The 20,787-nt window shown below is 45.2% G+C and overlaps 1 protein-coding gene across 2 annotated transcripts in view; it reads right to left on the bottom strand.

Moving 5' to 3' along the window:
• LOC147626883 (amino acid transporter AVT1C-like) overlaps nucleotides 1–20,787 on the bottom strand; it is an 81,981-nt gene that overhangs the window by 29,541 nt on the left and 31,653 nt on the right. Inside the window, exon 10 of one of the 2 annotated variants that reach the window (XM_086815426.1) lies at nucleotides 16,426–16,577. The exons of the other annotated variant lie outside the window; for it this stretch is intronic. Within the exon in view, the coding sequence (XP_086671552.1) occupies nucleotides 16,426–16,577 (152 nt within the window). The remainder of the gene's footprint in view (nucleotides 1–16,425; nucleotides 16,578–20,787) is intronic. 2 annotated transcript variants of the gene reach the window in all.

Below are 20,787 nucleotides of genomic sequence, written 5' to 3'. Positions count from 1 at the left end.
TGTAGTCAGAAGCCTCATCCACATACATACCAAACAGTGAAGGAGATAACGGGCAACCTTGCTTCACTCCTATAGTGGAGTGAACCAAAGTAGAGACCCCCTCTGGGGTGCGTACCTGTCCTGCAACTGATCTGTATAAAGCCATAATTCCCCATATGAGCTCTGTGGGTACCCCCATCTCCTGTAATCGCCTCATCAATCTGGCTCTGGGCACTGTATCAAATGCTTTGCGGAAGTCCACAAAGCTACAATAAATCCGTCGCCCATGCGACCTGCCCTTCTCAATAATGGCCCGCAGAGTCAAGATGTGGTCAAGAGTAGAGAAACCTCTCCTGAACCCTGCCTGTCCCTCTGCTCGAATGCCAACTCTCTCTGCCCATCTACTCAACTGCTGCTCAAGAATGGATGCATACAATCGTGCTAGTGTGTGACCAATCATAATAGTGCGATAATTCCCTGGCTGCATAGGGTCCCCTGACTTGAAGATAGGCACGATGGTGGACCTACTCCAAGTCTCGGGTAAGCCTTCGCACATAGCACGATTGAACATCACTGCTAGAAGCTCTGCCAGCATGTCTCTCGCATGAATAAAGTGCTCAGCAACCAATCCATCGTGATCATATGCTCTCCCAGTCTTCATCCTATCAATGGCCTTCCTTACCATCTCTGCGGTAAAGAAAGTACATGTCTGTGGGCATGGTGCTGGCGGGTCAGGAAAAGGTGTCTGTCCAGGAACTGTATATAGAGATGCTGCATAACTACCCCAGACCTCTGTAGAAGTGATGGCCAAAGCAGGGGAGGACTCATGAAACAGACGCCAAGCCTCCCTCGAATCCTGGCTCAAGAATAGCTGGTATAATTCCTGCTCTAGCTGAGCAAGGAAGGCCCGCTTCTTCCTTCGCACAAGGCGTCGGAAGGCAATACGTGACTGTCGGTGAGTAGTGACTCCCAAAGCAACCTCCCGCTGCAGTCGGGCTCTGGTCTCTCTGCACTCCTCATCATACCAGCTGTTCTGGGGCATACATCTAGAATGCTGTCTCTGTCCAGGCTGAGTATGTGGATATGCCTCTCTGGCTGCATCATGTAAAGTCTCTGTCAGTATATGGGTCAACTCCTCCAAAGGTCTCCCTGGCTCCTCTGTGTACAGACGTCTATAAATCCCATCTGTGTAGACAACATCAGTCTCTGAGGTAAAAGTATATCGAGTGTGATCTGCCCCTCGTGTCCTCTGAGCTGTGGTAAAGTGAAAAGAGATAGTCAATGTCAACAATGCATGATCCACTACTACCCCAATGGGCCGAGATCCAACTGTGAAGTCCTCAATGCATGAAACAAAGCTGGGCATAGCCATAACATAATCCACTGTGCTAGCACCATGTCTATGTGGAAAGCAAGTAAATCCAGCTGCTGACGGAAACCTCTGCAAGCCATTAAGTATGGCCAACCCATGCGCAGTCCCCATATCTACCAAATATCTCCCATACTCTGTGCACTCCACATCCTGTGAGCGTCTGTCTAATCCCATATCCAGAGTGTCCAACTCTCTCAGCATCTCCTCCGAGGTATCATAAAAGGCTGTCTGGCAGTTGTCCGTCCGGGCATTAAAGTCCCCTAACAGGATGATGTCTCCATCCCTAGAGAACTCCCATATGTCATCATCTAGCACAGAGAAAGGAGACTGCCCTCTAGGTGCTGCATATGTCGATGTACTAGGAGCAAAATAGCATATGGCAATATACAGGAATCTGCCTGTGTCGGCCCTCAGTCTCACCCACATATATCTGGCCTGATCATCTCTCCGAACTATGTGTAGAAGCGGTTGCAGCTCCTCCCTGAAAAGAACTGCCACCCCTCCTGATCCTCTACTACTGTGTACTGATCTCGTCCCTACTCTGCAAGCTGTCTCCCATCTGTATCCTGTCACCTGTGGCATCATCTGACCAGGGGCCTGGTGAGTCTCCGAGTAGAAGACTATATCTCTATCTCTAAAGCTGTCCTCAAAGGCACCTACATCAAGTCTGAGGGATCCATTGCAGTTCCAGGCTGCCAGCTTTAATTTGGTCCCATAGGTCTCGCACCGTCATGTAGAGCGTCGCTCCACGATGACCACCCTCCCTTCTCTATAAAATGCTATCTTACCCTTTTCTCTTGCTGCTCTAATCTCTGGCATGACTTCCTTCATATGTGCAAGCTGTGAAAGAGTAAGATCATCACCAAGAAAAATGCCTGTATTCTTTAAAGTGGGTCGTCTCTTCAAGAACTCCTTCTTCGCCTCAATAGAAGGGAAGCGAAGTATGAGAGCTCTTTCCTTTGATGTTTCCCCGTTGCCTCCGCTTTTTTTGCCCACTCTCCAGGCTTTTGCGTGTGTCGGACTGTCAATCCCCATCAACACCATAAGCTCTTTCACCTCCTCTTCAACTTTATCCCCGTCTTTAAGGCCGGTAATCCTCACATGCAAAGCACGTGTACGTCTTCGTTGTTCCTCTTCCAAAGTCATGTTAATGATTGTAGGTGTAGGGGTTGTTATCTCCTTACCTTTACCCTTCTTGGCGACCTCTATCCACTTCTCCGCTTCATCCATCTTCTTTTGCGTCTTGGTGATGACTTCCACCCATGAGGAAGTCTTTGCTTCCTGTTGCTTCTCTTCTTCCTTAATTGCCCGTACTTGTTCCTTGATAACCTTGAGCTCTTCTATCATGGATGGCTGAATTTCACCTTCTTCAAGTCCACCATTTGCCTTGGCCTCTGCAAGCTCCCTCTGAAGAGCTGAAATTACGCCTTTGAGCGTGTTGACTTCCCCGTGAAGGTCTTTGACTTCCGCTATGAGGTCCTCCTTCTCCTCTTTCCACCGCTTACCCTCATTGAATACCATTTGGAGAAAGTTTGCTTTCTCCTTCCACCATCCCTCCATCTCTGCCTTCCATTCCTTCATTTCCTTTTCCACATTTGTTATCCTCTTGTTTGTGACCATAAAGGTCGCCTTCGTCGGGTTGCGCAAGGGGGAAGCCATGGAAGAAGTGAGAGAGAGAGAGTTATGCTGCTGCCTTGGGGGCCTGAGCAAGGGTGGGTGGGGAAAGGGGGGCACACAGCCTAACGGATAGATAGACTGGCCATTGCCAGCAGACCTGTGCGGCGTACAGCGAACAGGGCAGCAGGCGGGGGAAGCGAGCAGGGTGGCGGCGGCGAGCAGGGGAGGCGGCGGACAGGGAAGGGCGGCGGAAGCGAGCAGGGCGAGCAGGGCAGGAGGCGGAAGCGAGCAGGGGAGGCGGCGGACAGGGAAGGGCGGCGGAGAGTGATGCAATAGAGCTCAAGAGAGAGAGAGAGAGAGAGAGAGAGAGAGACGCTGAACCACGAGAGAGAGAGAGAGAGAGAGAGAGAGAGAGAGAGAGAGAGACCTAGTAAATGTGCGGAGAGAGACCTAGTAAATGTGCGGAGTTAGCCATGAAGAGGTTGGTGGTGGTAGGTAGCTGAGAGGAGGTGTTGGACATGTCATCTCCAGCTCTCTTTTACTCCATTTTATCCCCTTTTTATCCAAATATTTATCTGATATTTTTAAGGGATTTTTCCCATATTTCTTAGGCTATTTTAGGCTTTTTAGCTGTCATGGACATTTGTCCTCCAGTGCTACTAGCCGACTGCTCTACATGAGATGTATATAAACATGGCCATTGTGCCTTCATTTATTCATTCAATACATTCAATATGTCAGTTTCTAGTTCAAGTGCTGAATCTCTCTTGGCTGTCTACTCTCTCGTGTGATCTTCATTTGCTTCCACTTCATATTTAAATATTCTCACATCTACCACATATTTTTTGGCAAGAAATGTAAGGAGGCTTGGAGGAAGATACTCCCTCGCCCACGACCCCACACCCATTACCTCCCGACACTTGGTACCTTCACACCCACTCACTCTACTCCATCCCCAACCAGCCACCCCTACCCCACCCACAAGATCCTCGCCTCACCACATCCACTTTCTGCACAAAGGCGATCAAGCAACTTGGGAACGGTCAATCCTCGGATCATGAAGGGCTTCTAGCAAAACACATCTCTCATGCCACAGATGCATTGGCCCATATGTTCAACCGTGCTTTATGTGAGGGTTTCCCACTCACATGGACGACCAACACCATCACCTCCATCCAGAAGGCAGGAGACCCCCTAGAACCCAATAACTACAGTCTACCGCTGTCGTGCCATGGCACGTCTATGGTGTGAAACTGTGCATGTGAGGCCATCAAATACACATCCAGATGCATGGGTCAAGTGCCGTGATGAGTCATTATATGATGCCATATACATATGTTCATATTGTATATGAGGTTCAATAAGACAAGCTGAGGCTGAGCCAGATCTAGGAGTTTTTGTATATGAGTGTGGAGGGTGATGGTTCTGCTAAATGGTATCGATTGGGTCAAATCAGTGAATCTTATGGAATGCAAACATGAGGGTATGCCAATGCACAAAGGAATGTATTTATGAAGACATGGGAAAATACTTGAATGAACAATTGGGGATTCTATAAATCACATGGCCGATATGATGATTTATAAATTACGAAGGCATCAAAAGTAATGGAGATTCAATGGACATTGCAGTGTCGAGGAACTTATTGAATGCCGGGGAATAAAAATTAGATGAACTACCTTGCATTGAGCACCTTACCTTAATGCTAAGGTTAGGAGTATTACACTAAGGGGCACATTGCGTGGCATTAAAAAAGAAAACAATGGAAAGCATTAGAGTGTGGGTGGCAGCATACGTGGAGTAAAAAAAAAAGAAATGTATTTCTTTTTATTAGAATTTACTAGATAATGGGCAAAGAAGATTCGAGCGCAGCTTTTTAAATGGGAAAATTCTGGATGAATAGCTGCAAAAGGGTGATGTAAGCACGATTTCCCCGCGGGAAAAAGAGGGAAAGACCGGAGGCAGACGGCGGCGAGAACCAGTGGAGAAAAAATTCTGCAGAAAAAAAAGAACAGTGTCCAATCGACCAGTCTTTTTTATTTCAAGAATACATAAACTGTTTGTGCCTTATAGGTGTTAGATTTGGAGGAAATCCTGAGTACTATAGAAGGAGATACTCTTCGTTTTTTTTTCATGTCCTTCATCGAACAGTCGGCGACGTGCAGCTTGCGATTAATGAAATGAATCAAGAGATTCGATGCACGTAAACCTTCAGTTAAGTGATTTTTCTTTATTTCCTTTAAAATTACTCTCACTTTATACGATTTGAGAGAATCGTATATCCCATTCTACAAAAAGAATTTGGAAGTGAATAGAAAGACCTTGGGGAAAAAGCTAAAGAATTTGGAGCTCGGAAATTTGTGAAAAATACATTGAAGTCGAGGGTAATTGATCTTACTTTCTACTCAAATGAATTTTGGAAATTACGAGTATGTTAAAGCTATGCCAAATGCTATCTTTTGCTTGTGAGATGTTAGAATTTTAAGGCAGGTTTTCAGGTGAAAAAGAGCATCTTGATATGATGGTTTTGATGGTACTGGATGTAAAGGATGTAACTGGTCACATGTATATTGGAAAAATTTGAAGACTTGTTATGCCTACATGTGAATGATTCAAAGGATTTCGAGAAAGAAGTCAGTGAGCAAAGGAACAAACACTTGGTATGCAATTTTGTGCAATCATCAGGATGAATTCAAGGATGTATTGAGGTGAATCGACACATGTACTTGTCATTGGAATTAGTGATGTTCAATACTCCTTGGGAAATTTTGTGCGTGAGTTTCCTTGTTAGATTTGACATTCACTCTCACAGCTAGAAGTCTCGTACTTTCCTGGCTGTACCGCACACTTTACGACATCTTTTTGGTGAACCCGGCGTGAAACTGCTGGGGTGAGAGTGTGGTGAAATATACAGGGAAGCTATGGCTGAGAATTCTGAGGGTCAGGGGGTTCATTTTGACCCTGGAGTTATGCAGATGTTTCAAATGTTTACCATGTACATGCAACAACAACAAGCTGCTGAAAGAGGACAAATTTCTACGACCAAAGCATTACAATCAATTGTGAAAAAGATGGATCAATTTGATGGGAAGGACATTACAAAGTACCTGCGCAATTATATAAAGGAGATGGAGCTAAACAGGGTGACTGAGGAGGACATGGTTCGAAGTTTCGAGCTGGTATGTGTTCCTGAAATAAGAGAGCGCATAAAAGGATTGCAGACAGCACATGGTGGCAGAAATTGGGAAGAGTTCAAGCTTGCTTTAAAGGATGAATATTTTATGGAGGATTCTGAGCGAGTGACCAAACGAACTTTCTTGGAATGGGTCACAAAATCTAAAATGGGAATTTCTGCCACAGAATTGCTAAGAGAGTTTGAGAAGCGTTATGCCCAGTTGTCAAGGATAGAGCGTGCAACTTTGGACAGAGAAAAGACAGAGCTCTTCTTACAAGCAGCTGGGAAAGATCTCCAGGAGAAATTGGAAATCCTCCTTGAGGATAAGGATACAGAACAGGGATTAAAGAGTGATTGGAATGATGTTGAGGATGCAGTTACTATGTTAGCAAAGCGGCAGCGGAGGAGGGATAAAATGGTGATGGGCTCTGCAACCCCCATAACTGCTGTCACCCCTGAGAATCTATCCAAACCAGCTGCTACAATTCCAAAGATAGATGGGCCGATGGATGAGCTTATCAAGGGTATGCGTGACTTAAAATTGAAGATGTCCAGGATTGAAGAAAAAGGTCTACCATTGGGGCAGGCTTCTATGCAAAGGCCTCAAAGCAAAGAAGGGTTTACATATAGATGCATATGGTGTGATGACCCAGAGCATGCAAAGAAAGATTGTGCTAGCTATAAAGAAGCCCTTAAAAATCAACTTGTGTTTTTCAAAGATGGGAAAATACATCTTACAGAGACTGGTCTTCCATTGAGTACAAACTTTGGAAAGGGAGGGATGAAAAAGCTGGTAGAGGATATGGCTGCTAGTCATGCCATTTCTATGGTTGAGGCAGCAACCTATGGATTAAAGGTTGGTCAATTAAAGCAGGGATTTGAGAATGATGAGGATTATGAGAATGAGGATTTTTGGCCATCAACAATGGAATTAATTGCGTCAAAGAAAGTGTCAAAGCAAGCTTTGCATGAAGCAGGTGATTGTATACGTCTTGAGACTGGCTGGGAGGAGCCTGTGGATTCTTTATCTATTCATGCCTATATTGCCAAATGCCAAAATAATGAAGCACAGGTAGAGGAGAAGCGTAAAAGGGAAAATGAGGAAGGAGGGCCATCAAAAAGAGTTACACGTGGAAGTGAAAAGAAGGATCCTGGGCCATCACATATGCCTCCACAGCATAGCAGACCTCCACAGGATGTTTCAATGGAAGAAGTACCAGCAAAAATGAAGGAGAAGGGTAAAGGAAAAAGTCCACTCTACAAGCTTCAATCTGATATTGAAGCTGCAACAGATCTCAAAAAGGTGCTTGAAGAGAGGATTCTAAACAGTAGGGTGGAATTCACACTAGGGGAAGTCTTGGGGATTGCAAAGAAAGAATTTCATGATGAGATAATTGATATTATACGAAGGAAAAGACAGTCCATAATTGAATCTATTCCATCACAAGGGGAGGCAAGCACTTCCAAGACTCATGGAGTACAGGTACAGAAAAAGGAAGAGAGAGAAAGTGTGGTGGAATGTAATCACTCTGCTGATGGGGCACGACAAGTGCGCTTTGTGGAAGAGGATGATGAAAAAGAAGTTCTTACAAAGAGTCATTACTCCAGAAGCCATTGGGCAAGAGCAACCACTGAAACCCTTGTCAAGATAGGTGATTTGGAAGAGCCATATGTCGCTCTAATTGATCATGGGTCTGAAATAAATCTTATGGCTAAAAATCTCTACAACAAATGTAAGTGGCCAATGGATGTGGATCATGGGTGGATGATTAAAGCAGCTAATAACTCATCTGGAGAGCTTTATGCAGCATGTCCAAATGTAAGGGTAACTATAGGGGATGTGAAGGATGATCAGAATTTCTTTGTTCAGGAGATGTCATCGTATCCCCTCATTCTTGGGCAACCCTACATTACAGCTGTAAGGATGGAAACAAAGGTTTTGGATGATGGTTCAGCATATGCAAGAATAAGGAGTAAAGATGGCAAAAAAGCTGTTCAGTTTTTGACAGTTTGCATTAACCATGAAAGGAATCGTGAGTCTCTTCGGGCACAGTCACTCCCAAAGATAAACAGAGAGTTCATGAATTACAGGGAGATGAGGGATTTTGGCCAGGTGCCATTGTAAGGCGGGATTCCAATGGTACAAAGAAAAATGAGTTCTCGCAGGACTCAATCAATGTAAATAGTTTTCCAGCAAATTTTCAGGGATTCTCTAGCTATGGGTCACTGGTTTTTGTAAAAAGCAAGGATTTGAAGCGTGGCATGCGAAAATATATACAAAAAGAACAAAAAAGTTTTGAGCAGTGTGGTCTTTTGGGGAAGAATGAGTTTATTTCAGGGGTGCTTGATGAGGTGTCATTTGTAGACACTATGGATGTGCTTTTTGATATGGGAAGAGCATGCTTACAGGGTGGAAATGAAATGATAGAGGTGTCATCTGTGGAGATGTATGATATAATCCAGGAATTTGAGGGGGTGGAATGTAAAAACATGAATTGTGAGATGGATGCTCATGTTGATACAAAGTACAAAACGGTTGCAAAGAAGGTGAAACCAGTTGCCTTGCCCTTGCCACCGGGAAGCAAGGAGAAGATAGATGAAGCTTCTATGCAGCCAAATCTTAGGGATCCGAAGAAAATTGGGCATAAATTTACTCAAGAAACTCTAAAAGAGCTGAAGATTGGTGAGAAGGATTTTCTGTTGCCAGTTGAAAGGGAATGCTTTGAGGAGATGCTTGTAAAACATGGGAAAGCTTTTGCTTTTCAGCCGCATGAGATAGGCTGTGTTGATCCAAGTGTAACAGCACCAATGGTGATCTTTACTGTTCCACATGTGCCCTGGAACCTGCGGCCAATTCCAGTACCAAAGGCTCTCTTGCCAAAATTGATGGAATTACTAAAGGAAAAGATCAGGCTGGGAATCTTGGAGCCTTCATGTGCCCCATATTCCAACAGATGGTTTACTGTACCAAAGAAAAATGGGACATTGCGCTTTATTCAAGACATGCAACCTGTAAACAAAGTCACAATCAGGAATGTGGGAGCAGGTCCAATTGTGGATGAGTTTGCAGAAGCATTTGCAGGGAAAGCTATATACTCTATGGGTGATCTGTATTCGGGATATGATCAGTTCCAGCTGGATATACAAAGCAGGGACTTAACCACAATGAGAACTCCTTTGGGATTAGTAAGGATGTGTACCTTACCACAGGGAGCCACCAACTCAGTGGCACATATGATGAATGGAATGAATAAAGTTTTACGAGACTTCATACCACAAAAAACTATGCCATTTTTGGATGATGTGCCAATAAAGGGCTGTGATGAGAAAGACAAAGATGAGGATTTGGATTCAAAAGGGTGCCGCAAGTTTGTGGCAAATCATATAAAGGATTGTGACATGATTCTATCCAGGCTTGAAGAAGTGAATCTTACTTTATCTGGGCTGAAATCAGTGTTTGGAGTTGGTGAAGTGCTAATAGTGGGACATCTTTGTAGTACTAGTGGACGCCGTCCTTGTCCAGCCAAGATAGATGCAATACAAAGAATGAAGGAAACATGCATTAATGTTACAGAGCTGAGGAGATTTCTTGGAGCATGTGTCTTTTATGTTATTTGGATCCCACATTATGCACATGTAGCAGATCCTCTTTATCAACTTTTGAGGAAAAATCAAAAATTTTTGTGGAGTGCAGTACATATTAAAGCTATGCGGAAGCTGAAATATTTGCTCCAATCATCACCCATTTTGAGAAAGGCAGATTATGAGTGTGGCAGGCCTGTGATTGTTACAGTTGATACTAGTCCTACTGGGATAGGATGGGCAGTAGGGCAAGATGATGAGGATGATCATAGGTATGTAATTAGATTTGGAGCAAAGGTATTAAGCTTTCGGCAACGAAAGTATCCACAGATCAAGAGAGAATTATGGGGGATAGTCACTGCTCTAAAATGTGAAAAAGAATATCTTATTGGGGCATCTGTACTTGTGGAAACTGATTGCTTGCCACTTCTTGGGATGATAGCAAGTTGTACCACTCCAGATATTGCTATGCTTAGGTGGATTGCTTATATCAAGTCACTAAATCCTGAGTTTGAGCATATTGCGGGAAAAGATAATCCAGTTGCAGATATGTTATCAAGAGCCAGGTATGAAGATGAGAAAGAGATGATTAGTGACATTGATGATGTGGGTACAAAGTTCTATACTACAGCATATGCAAAAGGGGATCATATTTGCCTATCAAATGCACTTGAGTCTTTTATTGAGGAAATATATGAAGGAGATTGGTTGCTTATTGGTCAATATTTGAGTACTCTGACAAGGCAAGAAAATTGGTCTGACTCAGAATTTAAGAGAATCCGCAGAAAAGCATATGGTTATTTCCTAAAGGATGGGTATCTCTGGAAGCATCCTAAGCAGAGGAATGCTATGCCACAGAGAGTCATATGTGATAAAGAGACTCAAGGAAAGCTTGTGAAAGAATTCCATGAGAGTCTCTGGGCTGGACATAGAAGTGTGTGGGCCACCTTTACCAAAATAAAGGAAAAATATTGGTGGAAAGGAATGTACAAGGATATTTCCCAATATGTGGAAACATGCATGGTATGCCAAATGTACTCAAATGTGCGGCATCGTGATGGCTTGCAACCAACCTACCCACCTGCCATGCACTACAAATGGGTAGTGGATCTAGTTACAATGCCTTTGGGAATTTGGCAGATGCGGTACATTGCACTTGCAAGAGAAGATTTGACAAATCAGGTAGAAGGGCGTGCTCTTAGAACAAAGAGTACGGAAACAGTATGCAAATTTCTTTTGGAAGATGTGATCTGCCGATATGGTTGTATTGGGAAAATAACAGCAGATAGGGGTGAGCTAGATGTTGAAGAAGCAAGGGAATTCTTCTCTAGAATTGGTATCAAACTGTCCCTAACATGTGCTTACAATCCTGAGGGCAATGGGAAAAGTGAGCGAGGACATCCTCCAATCATTAAAGCTTTGGCTAAGGCATGCAGAGAAAGAATGCGAGAGTGGCCAAAGCTGTTACCATATGCCTTGTGGGCTGACCGTACAACTCATAGCTCAGTGACAGGATACATGCCTGCAGAATTAATGTATGGTCAGAAGCCAGTGATGCCAGTTGAAGAAGTAATTCTAACTTGGAATGTATTGCCCTGGGTGGAAGGATTGAGCAGAGATGACCTCCTTGCATTGCGAATAAGACAGTTGGAGAGGAGGCCTGAAGATATAGAGCTTGCTAAAGCTCGCTTGAAAGATGCAAGGTTGAAAAATAAAGAAAGATTTGATAGTAGACACAGACTCCGGCCAAAACCTATTGAAGAAGGTGATTGGGTTCTAATGTATGACAGTAGCCTTGACAACCAATTCACTGTTCAAAGAAAATTTGCAAAAAGATGGTTTGGCCCTTACATTGTCAAGCATGTGCATGGAAATGCCACGTATACTCTGTGTGAGCTTGATGGAACAGAAGTAAAGAATCTTGTGGCTGGCAAAAGAATCAAGATATTTAAAAGAAGGTATGATAGTGATCCTTTTGATTCACAAGAGACTCAGGATGAGAGGCTTGACAGTGGTAGTATGGATATGATTGAAGAGGAAGAGAATGATCTTCCAGGAAGTGCAGAAGATGAAGACGACATCCAGTTATATGTGGACCTTGATGATGATTTGGCACATACCAGAGGATGTGCAGGTTTAGAGGGGGTGGATGTCGTGCCATGGCACGTCTATGGTGTGAAACTGTGCATGTGAGGCCATCAAATACACATCCAGATGCATGGGTCAAGTGCCGTGACGAGTCATTATATGATGCCATATACATATGTTCATATTGTATATGAGGTTCAATAAGACAAGCTGAGGCTGAGCCAGATCTAGGAGTTTTTGTATATGAGTGTGGAGGGTGATGGTTCTGCTAAATGGTATCGATTGGGTCAAATCAGTGAATCTTATGGAATGCAAACATGAGGGTATGCCAATGCACAAAGGAATGTATTTATGAAGACATGGGAAAATACTTGAATGAACAATTGGGGATTCTATAAATCACATGGCCGATATGATGATTTATAAATTACGAAGGCATCAAAAGTAATGGAGATTCAATGGACATTGCAGTGTCGAGGAACTTATTGAATGCCGGGGAATAAAAATTAGATGAACTACCTTGCATTGAGCACCTTACCTTAATGCTAAGGTTAGGAGTATTACACTAAGGGGCACATTGCGTGGCATTAAAAAAGAAAACAATGGAAAGCATTAGAGTGTGGGTGGCAGCATACGTGGAGTAAAAAAAAAAGAAATGTATTTCTTTTTATTAGAATTTACTAGATAATGGGCAAAGAAGATTCGAGCGCAGCTTTTTAAATGGGAAAATTCCGGATGAATAGCTGCAAAAGGGTGATGTAAGCACGATTTCCCCGCGGGAAAAAGAGGGAAAGACCGGAGGCAGACGGCGGCGAGAACCAGTGGAGAAAAAATTCTGCAGAAAAAAAAGAACAATGTCCAATCGACCAGTCTTTTTTATTTCAAGAATACATAAACTGTTTGTGCCTTATAGGTGTTAGATTTGGAGGAAATCCTGAGTACTATAGAAGGAGATACTCTTCGTTTTTTTTCTCATGTCCTTCATCGAACAGTCGGCGACGTGCAGCTTGCGATTAATGAAATGAATCAAGAGATTCGATGCACGTTAACCTTCAGTTAAGTGATTTTTCTTTATTTCCTTTAAAATTACTCTCACTTTATACGATTTGAGAGAATCGTATATCCCATTCTACAAAAAGAATTTGGAAGTGAATAGAAAGACCTTGGGGAAAAAGCTAAAGAATTTGGAGCTCGGAAATTTGTGAAAAATACATTGAAGTCGAGGGTAATTGATCTTACTTTCTACTCAAATGAATTTTGGAAATTACGAGTATGTTAAAGCTATGCCAAATGCTATCTTTTGCTTGTGAGATGTTAGAATTTTAAGGCAGGTTTTCAGGTGAAAAAGAGCATCTTGATATGATGGTTTTGATGGTACTGGATGTAAAGGATGTAACTGGTCACATGTATATTGGAAAAATTTGAAGACTTGTTATGCCTACATGTGAATGATTCAAAGGATTTCGAGAAAGAAGTCAGTGAGCAAAGGAACAAACACTTGGTATGCAATTTTGTGCAATCATCAGGATGAATTCAAGGATGTATTGAGGTGAATCGACACATGTACTTGTCATTGGAATTAGTGATGTTCAATACTCCTTGGGAAATTTTGTGCGTGAGTTTCCTTGTTAGATTTGACATTCACTCTCACAGCTAGAAGTCTCGTACTTTCCTGGCTGTACCGCACACTTTACGACACCGCACCATCATGATTGGCCATACATTGGCTAAACTCCATGGGTCCATTGTGGAGATGTAACTGAGTTCCTTAGTGGAGACTCAAGGATGAAGGGCCCAGGGGAAGGCAGGCTTTTGGTGGGCACATTCGACACTGGATCACATCTTCACACTCAGCCATCATTGACGAAGGAAAGGCGTCCGATAAGAAGAATTACTGCTGCTTTGTGGACTTCCGCAAGGCGTTTGACACGGTGCCCCGCCCCCGCCTACTACAGAGACTACAGGACATGGGGGTACCTTCCGAGATGACATGGAGCATCATTACCCTATATGAGTCCATCACTGGATGAGTTAGAGGGGATGTTAGCTGAGATCTCTAGCACGATTGGGGTGAAGCAGAGCTGCCCGCTCTCTCTGACTTTCTTTGGCTCATACATTGATGAGATCTCAGACTTTATTGACGGCTTCAGTGGTGGACCGGGAGGAAGTTTGGGCGGCATACTGATCCCTCTACTTCTGTATGCAGATGACATAGTCCTCATTTCAGATTCCGTGGCCATCTGGATGCTCTACACGAGCTCTGTACAGAGGGACCTAACAATCAACCTTGGCAAGACCAAGGTGATGGTCTCTCACACCTCTCCGACACACCTCATGGACCACAGCTTCACATACAAGGGCGATCCAGTCGAGATTGTCACCTCATACACCTACCTTGCAGTGATATTCAGTGGGCCCAGGCCCCAAGTACACCTTGTTACCGGCAGTAGATGCTGGACTGACCCGAGGGTATGCAGCATTGACCTTACTTGAGCGGCAGTGCTTCCAGGCACACTTCCAGGAGCCCAGGATGAAGCTTTGGCTGTTTGACACACTGGTCACACCCACATTGATGTATGGCATGGCCTTTTGGGGACCTGACCTATCACCAGATAGAAGGAAGAAGATTGAGAGGCCTCAGATCATGATCTCACACATGATCTGCAGCAAACCATCAGTGTCATATGAGATGGTCTGGAAGAGGGCATCTACCTCCATCGGTGGTGCGGCAAACTGGAGGCCTCAGATCATGATCTCACACATGATCTGCAGCAAACCATCAGTGTCATATGAGATTGTGAGGCACAGTTTGCCGCACCACCGATGGAGGTAGATGCCCTCTTCCAGACCATCTCATACATCCGCCGAGTGCGGGAGATGGGCCCACACAGGTACCCCCATCTAGCCATGGACCCTTCACGGGTACTAGCAGAAAAAGGGCATGATAGTTGGTTTGTGAAAGTCTCCGTATGGTTCACATCACATGGTATACAGATGGACCACCTCCCACCACTACACTATGATCTTGCCTCCCCTCCTACAGATCAAACATGGAGAGATCAACTGGCTCACCCGGTTGGACCTCTTCAGACAGCATATTCTGGACACTTGGATGAGCAGAGCCTGGCTCGAAGATGGCCTTTTACCGAGACGATCTCCTCTAGCTCACCGAAGATGGCTTCATCATGTGAGCCACCTACATGGACATCCACATGTCATGCCATGAGGATCGCCATCGGCCAGATCAGAGTCTCATCCCATCTCCTACAGGTAGAGATTGGGAGAGCCACAGGAGTGAAGCGAGAGCACAGAAGTTGCAGATTTGCCACACAAAGTTGGAGACCGAGGAGCACTATATCTGCCAATGCCCAATATACTATGAGATTCGGGGGAGATTCCACTGTCTCTTCCGAGAGTGCTTTGGTCCACTCTCCAGGATTATCGACTTCCCAGACCAGAGATGCCTTGGTATGTTTCTACTTGAGATGGGCAGACCCCGGAGGATCCTCTCCAGAGACCCTGGCCTCAAGCGCCACCCCTTTCCCGACAGGCGACTATCACCAGCTTCTTCAAAGACGGAGGGGACATGAGGACCCGTGATGCACCCATCAGAGCCGTCCAGCTGAGATAGACCAGAGGAGTCACACAGGGGCAAGCAACAGTACTATAGAACGCCAAGTGCACCCCACCCCCACAGCAGACATCCAGTATACAGATCTAGACCCACGATATCCTACAGTGGTACCAGACTACATCCACTCAGCCATCTGACTTGGTGGACCTGGGTAGCCTCTTGGAAACTCCCCTTGATTGCCCCATGGACAATGTTCTACATGGACCACTACTAGGGAGAGCTCCACCCTGTCCCCAAGGAGTCACTTGGGACGGGCTTGCGCGCTTCGACGTACCCCACGTCCCAATCCGACGGGACACCAACCACGATCCTCCCATCAGCTCCAGATCTAGGACATGCTCAACCGCCATCACACCACGTTCCCCCGTAACATGACAGAAGGGAACCTCTCGGCCATACTCAATTACCCCATGCTCGACATACTTGAGAGAGGTGTACCCTCTACTGGAGGAGGATGTGCCCCACATGCTTCATATCCTCATGTACTCCGTGATGAGACTCTCTTGTACTAGTGCTTATACCCCATGTACTTCGCGATGATGATCATTTTATCAGCCTCTACTTTGAGAGAGGTATGTTATTTGTACTTGTTTTGTTTTTCTTTTCCATGGTGAGACATACCATGGATAGCATTGTATCACTTTGGTTTTATAGACCCATTGGGTCTTTAGGAGACGTTCAATATAACTCTCTCTCTCTCTCTCTCTCTCTCTCTCTCACACACACGCGCGCGCGCACGCATGCGGTTTTAAGTCTCATTATAGAAAAGCAGTCCCTTCAAGGAGGAGAATACAAAAAAGGTAGTACACTACATGGATGAAAAAAAAATGTCTAATTCAGATGATAACGATTATTCACCTCTAGAAGCCACAGCTATTAAATCGCAAACTTTTGAAAAAAATGATGATAAAAAAAGGAGAGGAGACAGAATGCTAAGCTTGAAAATATCCCAGTAGTGAGACAAGTGGAGAATCTTACCAAAGAAAGGTACAAGAAGTGCTACACACAGAGTAGACACCACAAGGATTGTTCGTATGCCGATAGAGAAGCTGTAGGTTTTCAAACTGTAGTCTGATGGCGGAAGCAACTCCTCCAAACTCAAAGCAACAGGGGTTATTGCCAATGCATACGTTTATTACCTTAGAGTCAAGGAAATACTAATGCTTCATAAAAGTTGAAAAAAGAAACTTTGAAATAATATACCCTTTCCAAACCTGAAAGCTTGCCTTCTCTTTCATACGCACAATCAGCGACGTGTGGCCCCACAACACACACGAGCATGCACATGTACCCACATGTAGATGAATGAAATCCCACCGGCCAATTGATGCTTCACACTAACACGTGTTAAGCACACATGCACACCAATTTTTTTTTGAGGAGAGCTACTTTTGTCCCCAAAGTTCTAATAGTTAATAGCATTTTAAGCCGACCCAAATGTTTAAAATCAACCCAAGAATTCTTCACTCTATTCATTCCCTTCTTTTCCTTTTCATCACTTTAGCTTACATCAACAGATGCATTTTTTTTTTTTCCAGAAAGAGACTTCTATTAAGTATGAGAAAAACATACAACAATCACAGCTATAAGCCGGAAAAGAATAGAATCACCCCAATATGTAAGGTGATTTCAACCACTGTCATGATGCCATGTAAGACCTGTGGTACTCGAGGAAAAGAAGATGCCATGGTCCCATTCCCGCATAAATATCACACGCTTCGCCGGCACAGAACGAGAGGGCCCCTGAATGCGAGCCCAAGTAGCCATAACAGTGTGGATGATATCACCCCATATAGAACTAATGCACTGAGACCCAAAAATCTGGACACCCTCAATAGCCTCCGTGCATCTAGCTCTCCAGATCTGCCATGTTGTAATACTAGCAATAATCTGCCAACTGGTGGCAATCCTCTGTCTAGGGGGTGTATAATCAGAGTGAGGACATCCTGCAATAAACCATGATGGGCAATACCTCTACGAATGAAAAAAGCAGAATCTGTACCACTGCCCTCATAAAAAAGCTACGGACCGGACTGGGAGAGCCAAGCAACTACCCCCCAAGTCACATGCATGACTTGGCCACTCAATTTGCCCATAAGTTGGGCTACAGGACCCCAAATCTGCTGTGCAATGCTGCATCCCCATAGACAATGTTGTACGGGCTCAGAATTTGCCGCACATCTAGGACGGGAAGGTGCTACACTGAAAACTGATCTCCACTGATTAGTGGGGAGACCACCATGTAAGAATAACCAAAAGAAATGAGAGATTTGAATATGCACACCATCGTGCCTCTCCACAAAGCGGGAGACATGCTAGACCCCAGCAACTACAGGACTCATGATTGGTCATACATTGGCCAAACTGTATGGCGCAATGCTCGAGGCAGAGTTGAGCTCATATGCAGAGAAGGAGGGAATTTGAGGACCAGGGCAGGCTGGATTCCGACGAGCTTTCTCCACTATTGACCATATATTCACTCTGAGATGTCTGATTGACCAGGCTAGGGCGCGGGAGAAGATATTATACTGCTGCTTTGTGGATTTCCGCAAAGCATTTGACACGGTGCCACAAGAGAGACTCTTCCAGCGCCTACAGTCATTGGGGATCCCATCAGAGATGGTTTGGGGCATCTATGCTTTATATGAGCAGGTCTCGGGCGCATACGATGCCCCGGGGGGCTATCTGATGTTATAGCTAGCACCATAGGTGTGAAGCAAGGATGCCCACTCTCTCCTACACTATTTGGGCTATACATTGATGAGGTGGCTGACTTCATTGGTCACGGTGATGGGGACGGGGTAGACATCTCAGGTACCACAGTCCACATTATGCTATATGCAGATGATATTATTCTGGTCTCTGAGTCGCAGATGGGACTTCAGCACCATCTCCATGCACTCGATGACTTCTACACACAGAGGGGGCTTACAGTGAACCTTGGGAAAACCAAGGCCATGATTTTCCACACCTCAGGGCCGGTTCGACGACAGGCCATCTTCACACTAGCAGGAGGACAGGTAGAGGTGGTAGACTCATATGTGTACCTAGGGATTACATTTACGACTCCGCCAGGAAGATTTACTATGGCACAGGCAGCCAAGGATAGACTCACACGAGGGTATGCAGCTCTAGCCATGCTAGAGAGATAGTGTCACCAAGCACACTTCCAGGAACCCCGCACGAAGGGGTGGTTGTTTGACACACTAGTCACCCCTGCTTTGATGTATGTTGCAGCAGTATGGGCACCTGGGCTCGTCACCTCCACATGGTCTCAGATAGAGATGCCTCAGATTCTCATGCTCTCACGGATGATCCGCAGCAAACCCTCCGTCCCACATGACATTGTCCAGACGGAGTTTGTTGCACCTCCTATGCTAGTAGAGGCCCTCTTCCAGACGATCTGCTTCATACAGAGGATCAAAGATATGCCATCAGATCGACTCTCACATAGAGCTTTTGAGGCGTCCAGGCAGCTCGCAGAGAGTGGAGATAGGAGATCATGGTATTCACAGATGATACAATGGCTCACTCAGCATGGTCCTGACATAGATCACCCGCCACCTTTCCAGTATGATATACATGCACCACACATCCAGCTCTCTCACAATGAGAGGAACAAAGTCCTTCGGCAGGATTTATGGCAGCGATACACTCAAGAGACTTGGATTACACCCAGTCAGCCTCTACCGCCGAAGATGCTATACTATAGAGATCAATTTATGCGTATCTCAGCGGATGGATTCATACAAAGACCTGGATACATGGATGTGTACATGCCTCACAATGCCTGAGTGGTGATTGGCCAGCTCAGAGTGTCATCACACCAGCTTGAGATTGAGGCAGGTAGGGCAGCACGGATCCCCATAGCAGAGAGGATATGCAAGACTATGCCAGGAGGAGGTTGAAAGTGAGGAACATTATGTATGCAGATGCAGAGCATATAGTGTCATTAGAGAGAGATACACCACCATCTTCAATGGACATCCCTCACTCCGGTAGATCATGGAGTCCGCAGACCAGCGGCCAGTTCGTGCTAGAGACACAGCGCCACAGAGAGACATTGCTACGGACTCATACCACAGGGAGAGGTGGGCGACAGCTCCAGCTCACTCATTTCTTCCAGAGATCTATCCGAGTGCCTATTCTGACACAGGAGGGGGTTACACTTCAGCGCGCTACGGACCTCCGAGGCAGACGGAGACCAAGAGCACCAGGCTACCAGACTCCCACATCAGAGGAAGATCACAGAGATACGGCTCGACATCAGCACCATATCCAGGAGCGGCTAGCTCACTTACACTCACACCCGGAGATCATGCTCCGAGGTATTTTTGCCTCGCCATCGCCTATGTATCACATATTACACCCCCATTATGGTACTGGTTGGAGCTAGACAGATCTGCATTGCATTCTTGTATACCCTGCGCATATAGGTTGCATACTGAGCCTCTAGCAGTAGTGCTCCATCCATCACACCCCCCCACTAGCTCAGTACTTTCACAGTTTATGTCATGTTCATTTTGTCCTTTTTTTCCTGGACATCCAGAAGACATTGACAGTTGTACATTGATTTGTCTCATAGGTCGAGTTCGGCCTCTAGTAGACGTTAATACAGCTTTCTTCTTCTTTCTCTCTCTCTCTCTCTCTATGCTACCAAGAGGTAGAGACAAAGGAACACTACATTTGCTGATGTACAGTCTATTATGAGATCCGAGGGAGATATCACTGCCTCTTTCGAGAGGGTTTTGGGCCATTACGCAGGGTCATGGAGTTTGAGGATTAGAGATGCCTGGGATTGTTTCTACTTGAGCTCAAGAGACACAGAGAGACCCTCTTGGCAGACAGGAGGCCGAGCCATGATGTACCTAGACAGAGGACCCTGACAGATTTCTTCGGCACCAGCACCAACAACCCAACCCACACACCTCCTGATACCTCCTCCATTGGGCCATCAGGGCACCGACCACGCTCCCAGGGAGTAACCACTGATAGAGCAGTTATCTTATGTCGTGCTCGTCGGCCACGCCCACCAGGATCCCGACCACGGCATCCTCACCATCGCCAGATCAGAGCCATTATTGCTCGGCATCGGAGGCACCTACCTCGCTTCTACGACCTCTCAATTCTAGACAGCCCCATGGCGGAGATACTTGATCTAAGGAGAGGGCAACACTTCAACTGATCAGCATACATGGATCTACCTGATATACATTTTCCAGTATTTTCCACTTAGTATCATCTCGGAGTCCTACAGTTCTGTTCTTATAACTGTAGGACAATCAGTTTATTGTACTTTTTAGTCTCATTTAGTTGTTCTCTTTGATGAGACACCAACTT

The sequence above is a fragment of the Cibotium barometz genome, chromosome 21, assembly GCF_041138505.1.
Source record: "Cibotium barometz isolate CiBa-2024 chromosome 21, ASM4113850v1, whole genome shotgun sequence".
Classification (NCBI taxonomy): Eukaryota; Viridiplantae; Streptophyta; class Polypodiopsida; order Cyatheales; family Cibotiaceae; genus Cibotium; species Cibotium barometz.
This window is presented reverse-complemented; position numbering and strand designations above follow the sequence as displayed.